At 36.0% G+C, this 8170-nt stretch overlaps 1 protein-coding gene across 2 annotated transcripts; it reads left to right on the top strand.

The window, feature by feature from the left end:
• Positions 1–776: 776 nt before the first annotated feature.
• On the top strand, positions 777–7658 carry LOC110448862. 2 transcript variants are annotated; one of them, XM_021495335.1, is made up of 4 exons: positions 777–1036; positions 2997–3050; positions 4664–4751; positions 7076–7658. In XM_021495335.1, exons 1-4 carry the CDS (start codon positions 1004–1006, stop codon positions 7528–7530), a joined length of 630 nt encoding a protein of 209 aa, XP_021351010.1. In that variant the 5' UTR covers positions 777–1003; the 3' UTR covers positions 7531–7658. The 2 variants fall into 2 exon arrangements, with proteins under 2 accessions (XP_021351010.1, XP_021351011.1); XM_021495336.1 differs by lacking the exon at positions 2997–3050 and having other exon boundaries at positions 783–1036.
• The last annotated feature ends 512 nt before the right edge of the window (positions 7659–8170 follow it).

Raw genomic sequence — 8170 nt, 5'->3', positions numbered from 1 at the left:
CTCAATAAACATGAAGATATTTTAGGAATATGTATATATGTAAAGAACCTCGGGATTTTTTTGTAATTTTCTGTAACACAATTGAAAACTGTTCTGCACTGCCAATGGTATTCTCTAGTGAAAATGAATCCATGGGATCACTTCTTGAGATCGGCCAAAACAAATTCAGTAGTCTTTTTTCAATTAAATTCCTTTGTAAATGTATGGCCGCATTAGTTACCAATAACCTGCATGAACACGTTTAAATTGGGAAAGCAGTTCAATACATATGGTTATCATTTTGGAATTTTTAACCACATAGACAAATCTTATTGCCACGTGGAACAGTTGAGTACTAAATAAAACACAAAGAAACGATACGGTGTGATTGTTAAGGACAATAATGTGATACATGAAACAAAGATCATAACCGAGGACTCATGGCACTGCTTCGATATTATTCTTTTGTAACCTGGGAAAATAGTGGTGAAAGCTAAGAACAAGTAATTTAATACGTATGGGTGTATAAGGGATAAAGGTCGTATGCAGTATCTGACTATGTACGAAGTGCGTGCGGAATTGTGTAATGGTGTTGTTATATGATTATGAACAAGGTGTGTTTGGGAGTACAAGGTACATGGTAGGTATGAGACGGATTTCAGGGTATGTAAAGAGGCATGTTTGACGCAATGTACGTACGAAGTAAGGATAGGAAAATGTACAAGGCATCTGTCAGAGACGTGTCTAGGGTAAGTTGTGTATTAAGTATGTACAAGACGGGTTATGTACCGACACTACTGACATAATGATGGATAGCGCTAGAGTGGGAAAGGCCCGCAGGAATTCAAATACACTGATATGGAATATAAAGACTTAATAGGCAGGGACATGGAAGGACGAATTAAAGTTTGTCATACCGCTTGTCCTCTAACGGAATGAAGGATCTGGAGCCTCGAGACTGGTAATTGTTAAACATACACATCGAGGAAGAGCTAAACAGATCACGCAACAGGAAGTGAACAAGATGCCGGGGTGCAAAAGGGCAGGAATAGCGCGGGTGAGTATTTCACACGACACTCACCTAAACTCTCTGTTCTAGTTTTCAGCGTGCGTATCAACTTAATGTATAGTTTTACCGTCACAAGGACATTTATAACTATTTATTGCTGTAGATATATATATAGAGAGAGAATACTACATGCCTTTTTCCATATCACACTCAAGGCTGATATTGGAGTCTCGGGTTGATACTGGGAGATATGAAAAGGGCATGTTTTATTCTGTTTATTATATACTTACTAATACAATTCGGATAGATCTATCTTTTGATTTTTTTTTTCTTTTGCAATATTGAAAAACGAAACAGTTTTCCCAAAGGGGTGTGATACAGGTTGTGCGGGCTGACACGGCGAGGGCTGATATGGGTTTTGGTGTGTGATATGGCGAAGGTTGATATGGGTAAGAGCAATTAGGTCTTATCGCAATTACAAAAAAACGTATGTTTTAGTAAGTATGTAATAAATATGTATATAGGACGTTCGTGGTACTGTTTCACTAGAAGATATAAAGACCTCATACAACGCCATTATTGAGTCATAATACTGAGCAGCGAACTTGCTCTATAATAAGCTACCAGGCATCACTAAAAAAATATAACATTTTGAGACTCACAAACATTTACTTTTTAAACCTTGACATTGTACGAAGAGCTTTAGGTTTTCTTTTGATGTTTATTAAAACGCAACAATGCCTTACCTCGTTTTAAATATGCACACTTAGTAACAAACATTTACAATGTTGTGTATTAGATGTTGATGCAAATAATATATATAAACGTAATATTGTTATTGTCCACAATACTGCATTGGCATTAAAATGGATCTATTCTTTAGATATTCTTTAACCATTTTCTTCAATTTTGTCCAAATATCCTTGGGATTCCGAACAGTGCATGAAGCCATTTCAAATGATAAATTATTACTATTAAGTCATTAACATGTAATGCTGAGTTAGAGAGAGAATATTCAGTCTGTCAACGTTTGAGGTGAAAAATAAACGTAATTATGAGTATCTGCAGGAATTTGCATACAAGTCAGCGAATAGAGAGCGGCATTTTTTTTGTGAGAAGTACATCCAAAAACATTAGAAGAATTAATGATAATATTACGAACAGAAAATACTAAACACTTAGGTCATAACAAAAACATATCTACGCAAAGTTCAGCCGGCCATTATTGCATACGATGAAACAATCCTCAAGAAAATGTTTTTCAATCAAATCACGGAAGAATGAGCCACGTTTCCTCCCCATAACTTTGTACCAAGTTTCCTCGTAATTTCCCCAATACAAAGGTTGCTGAACCTGTTCCCTCATTGTAAACATAAAAGGTCACTGGTAAAACGCATGTTATCAACAGTCTTTGTCAAAGCGTGAGTTAACATCATTTTGGCTTTTCTGAAGCCAATATTTCATGGCTTCTAATTCAAGTTCTTTTTTTTTTTGTAATTGTTTATTTTTTCATCTTTTTTTTAAACATACATACAATCTTATAATCAAAAGATCATTATCAGCATCATCATAAAAAGCCATTCATCATGATTGACAATGATATAATACATATAATAATAATAAACAATTCCAAAAAAAAACAAAAAAAACCCAGTGAACACCAACAACAAATGTAAGATACAAGTTACATCAAAGTCGATTCGACTTTCGTCATATTCCCATATCTACCAACAACACTGATAACTTCTAAGTTTACATACATGTTAGAAAAAATAATGGAAACAGCATATACCATTTCTTCAACGAGTGTTAGAATCAAACAATATTAAACTTATTCCAATTAAAAAAAAAAAAAAAAAAAAAAAAAAAAGGTTGTACATTTGTTCAATGTTAAAGAAAATCAGAATTTTTCGAATGCAAATGCTGTTATTTCATTCCTATCATTCCTTTCTTGTTTACTAGTAGAAAATGGTTAAATTAATAAAGTATACTTTTTTTACTTAATCAGTTAACCACAATGACGCTTGAAGCCGACGACGTGATGCATCATCTATCCACAAAGGTGGGATCAACATTTGGCCCCACTAAGTTTATTTCATTTTTACCCGATATGTAGATACACAAAAATGAACAATAACTGCTTAAATCATATTTATTATTACTACTGATGACCGTAGTGGACCTCCTTGCATGACACCAGTTGAGTGACGGGGTATTTCGTACGAAATGACAGATAAATGTCACAGGCGAATGTAACTTTGAAGATGAAGTATGATAGTGTATACAATTACTGTTATTTTGATACTTAATATGTCATATTGGTATGCATAAAGTAAGCGTTGTTATATTTTTAATTAATTTAAAAACATGTAAAATTTTCACAAAAGTTTAAAATATAACCAACATAGTCAACTTATATAGTAACTAACAATGGTAGTCTATATTTAAACTTCTTTAAAATCTTTCCATGAATATATTCTGTCTATAGAATCACTTTTATGTAATACCTAAACCAGTAAAACACTTTCCATTATGCCAAACATGATCAATGCCCCAATTCACATAATCATGAAGATTTGATTTTAAATGTTTATTATGGTAAATATCGATACATTTTTTATTTTATTTTTTAAATCTAAAGTATTATATGACAAATTTACAGGTTGTCAATTGTTTCAAAATCCCTGATGTTGAAAGATATTATTGGTAGCCGACTCTTCAGCAAGTATGAAAAATAAACTCGTTTTAGAACTATGTAAATTAACGTGTCCAAATTGGTAATTTTCCCATTAGTAATGAAATTGCACATAATTTTCTTCTTAAATCTTCAATAAAAAGAACAATTATTTCTTGAAAAGTATAATATTTGATATCAAAATAAAAGATGGAATATGTTGCACATGATGATAATATGATTTTATAGTAATTGTGTCATTAACATGCTCTAGGAGCAATTGTATTACCGCACCTTTAACACCCACACAGGTGTAAGTCAATGTGGTCCCATTTGTCATAAAATGAATTCTGAAACTTACCGTCCTGGTTTAAGCTTCCTTCACCACTACCTTTTTGTATTTATCTTGTTTTGAAATTCCAAGCGGGTTGCTACGCTTATGTTAAATCTCCATAGGCGTTGACCCTACCTTTGACAATAGCAAGATATACAATTCAAACGTTATGAAAAAGTATTCAGTATAATTGCGTGGTTTTTAATGTTTGTCCTTGACTACTACAGTGTACATTAAATATTACTGCAGTCGACTCTTAAGTTACCACGACAGGAGTCGACTCTTAGATTACCACGACAGGAGTCGACTCTTAGATTACCACGACAGGAGTCGACTCTTAGGTTACCACGACAGGAGTCGACTATTAGGTTACCACGACAGGAGTCGACTCTTAGGTTACCACGACAGGAGTCGACTCTTTGATTACCACGACAGGAGTCGACTCTTAGGCTACCACGACAGGAATCGACTCTTAGATTACCACGACAGGAGTCGACTCTTTGATCACCACGACAGGAGTCGATTCTTAGGTTACCACGACAGGAGTCGACTCTTTGATTACCACGACAGGAGTCGACTCTTAGGTTACCACGACAGGAGTCGACTCCAACGTCATGTAATAATACCTATATAGCTCGACCTCCCTATCAGAGCCTTTTCTCTGCAGATGCGTGTAGCGTTCCTGTTGCTGATACTGTCTGGTTGCTGTTGCGGATGGCTGTTTCGCAAGAAAGACAAATCCCACAATTGTGCAAGTAAGTGTGGCATGTCCTTCTACGTATACGGGATATAATTGTTATTGCACACATTTCTCTGCATGAAAGACTAGAAAATATTTACCACATACTTTGTTCGTATTATTTATTCATTTAAATCGCTAACAATGGGGCTTATGTTTGTCTGCTTCAATGCAGTCCAACATAAAAGGTGACTTTGAGTGCGTTATTCAATTGAAAGAAAAACCTTCATATTTTAAAGGGGTTATTTAATTTAGTCAAATGACAACCTGAAAATCCATTCTATTCTGAAAATATATATCTCCTATGAAAGTTTATGTAGTTGACAATGACATGACCTGAAGCCAACGTCCGTCCAGTGTGGTCAGTTTCATCTTTTGGGAACGCCGGTGATAGCGCCACAGGGAGAATTACAAACCGCACAAAGTACGATATCAAAAGGTTTAAACGTAAAAAAGATAACTCATTTATAACGATGTTTGCGATGCTGTTTAAAGATTATTTTGATTCAGAATAAATGCATGTACTTGTATTCCAGAGAGACTAGGTGAATAAAGCGAGAATTTACCTTCTCTCCTCGGCTGAAAAGATATTTTTTTTAAGCTAGAAATTCACTAACAGCTACCGCAAAAATGTACGGCTGTACAGTTAAGGATGTCTCCATTACTGATTCAAAACGCCAAGAAAACATTGCCTTTTGTCAATTTCTCAATATGAATTGTTCATATGGAGAATCAAACTATATTATCATGAAGCATTTTATGACAAGATAATAAAAACAGGAGGCCCAATGCATCTCTCACCTGGTATTAATCTCACAATTGTAACCTAAAAAGTGGACTAAATTAAAGCTACAGGCAAAATATCAGCGTCATCCAGAAGAACCTTTTTAACGATCTAAACACATTTGTCCCCTGTGACCTTGAAAGTCAAACATGGACATTAAATTTAACAAATTTCATAGCACTTCATCCAAGAATGCAACTTGCCAAATTTCACCACCCTATACCTTTTGTTTAATGCACTATAGCCAGTGTGTAAAGGTCATTCACATGCACAAGCAATCACCCTAGACGCTTTGGTTACTCAGAAGAAGGTCGTTTAACAGATGTTAACATATTTGACCCCTGTGACCTCGAATATGGGCAAAGGTCATTCATTTGAACAAACTTGGTAACCCTTCACGCCAACATCCTTCTGGCCAAATATCATCACCCTGGAGCTTTTGGTTATACAGAAGAGGTCGTTTAAAGGTTTTTAAGACAATTGACCCCTGTGACATTGAATATAGGCGAAGGTCATTCATTTGAACAAACTTAAAAGTCCTATATGTCAACATCCTTCTTGCCAAATATCATCACCCTGGACCTTTTTGTTATACAAAAGAAGTCGTTTAAAGGTTTTTAAGACAATTGACCCATGTGACCTTGAAAATGGGCAAAGGTCATTCATTTGAACAAACTTGGTAGCCCTTCATCCCAGCATGCTACTGGCCAAATATCATCAGCCTGGGCCTCTTTGTTATTCAGAAGAAGTTGTTTAAAGTAAAAAGTTGACGACGGACGGACGGACAAATGACGACGGACGACGGACGCCGCACCATGGCATAAGCTCACTTGGCCCGAAGGGCCAAGTGACCTAAAAACTTACTTCACTTAAATGTCCCTTTAAAGCAACCATCAATGTTATCTTTGCACATTATTCTTTCGATTACCAAACAACAGATACTTAATGCATGTGTATTGTTTTACTGGTTTGTTACTTATCGGATGACTACTCATGAGTAAGTCTCATTCGACAAGTCAATTACATACGGACAAATCCGCAACAACGAGTTGAATATAAACAAACATACAGCTGTTCAACGCAGTTGAGACATATATCTATATTTTTCTCGAGAATACCAAGGGATTGATCCATTCTGGTATATACTGAACGACAAAATTAAGTATACAGGATCGTTACATCCTTAATCGAGGACTGGCGTCGAATCTAAACGTCGTTTAGTCTTGTCTATGACAACAATGGCGGACACACAAGATATTGACGCCAATAGTGTGCTTTAACTGTGTATAGTGGTGACGTCAAAATCACGTGAAAAATTGAAATGACCCATACGTTGTTCTGTAAGACTGTATGCCAGTTTTGGTAGTTGACGGTAGTCCCGATTCTGTATAAAATGTTTCTCCAATAACTAAATTTTAAATTTTCGATCTAAAATCGATTTTATCATGATAAAAATGAAATAATTTGATGGCTTTTATTGAGTGTATACTTAATTTTGCCGGTCAGTATATAAGCCTCGAATATTCTTTGAATATGCACTATCTATTATGTTCCAGAAAAGCGTAGTCCAGACGAAAAGCCTTATTTCTTTGGTACGACGAATTTGTTCTGCATGACGTACAGCTATTATTTCAGGCGACCTAAGCGAACAGCCAGAATGCCTACGTTGAAACCAATACATAGCTGGATCCAATATGACGGTCACTACGTGGAGTTCGGTATCTACCACAACTACAGCAAGCCTTACAACTACTCCGTCTCAATAGAACGCCCGGCCGTCGGGGATAAGTGTAATTATCGGTTACAGCAAACACCAAAAGGTTACAGCAGCCTGGGGATTGACTGTATCAAGGGCTGCGCCAGAAACTACATGAGAAAGTACGGCAAATATCGTCTCTTTTTGAACAACTGTCACGTGTTCATCAATAGAATATCCAAGATTCTGTGTCACTCTACGTCATGTCCGTCCTGGTGTCTGTTTAATCAAACAGCGACAAATGGTATAGGTTGAAAGCTGCATACAAGAACGGTTAACTAGCTGAATCAGACATCTAAAAAAGGAATGGTCCAGCAAATAAAAAATGTTTTGGGATTAATAAAAAAACGTTTTTGGTCAGCGAGTAGTGTTGATTTCCAAAAATCAGGACACAGACCCTTTGTAGTTTTTCTTTCGAGCGGAAGTCATCTCATTGGTAATATTTCGACAAATTCGCGCGGAATGTTGCTCAACGTAAAGATTAATAAGAAAAATAGGTTCGAAAGATAAATTGTATGTATCGATATGTGAAACTAATAAGTTCTGAAGAGTTTTGAACGATTTTTCCTGGTAGTCAGACAGTTCAGTGATGCAATAACATGCAAACCGTCTTTGCCACCAAGTAGATCGGGCCACATTTTTTTTATAGTTTTCAGACATACAACACTGAACACATCTTAGGACACTTACAAACGATATCCAGATACTGTTGTAGAGTAAACGTTCCCTACTCACTTGACACCCCGGGCAACATTTAAAAGTCGACCGTTGTACCATACAAGTGAATATAATATATTTTCAAATGCGATCAAGATGGCGACAATGTCTGTTTTGTAAGCATAGCTACCAGCAGTGGACATCTATTACGGAAATCACCATAGTCGGAGCCAGCTCT

This window comes from Mizuhopecten yessoensis, unplaced genomic scaffold, assembly GCF_002113885.1.
Source record: "Mizuhopecten yessoensis strain PY_sf001 unplaced genomic scaffold, ASM211388v2 scaffold4359, whole genome shotgun sequence".
NCBI lineage: Eukaryota > Metazoa > Mollusca > Bivalvia > Pectinida > Pectinidae > Mizuhopecten > Mizuhopecten yessoensis.
This window is presented reverse-complemented; position numbering and strand designations above follow the sequence as displayed.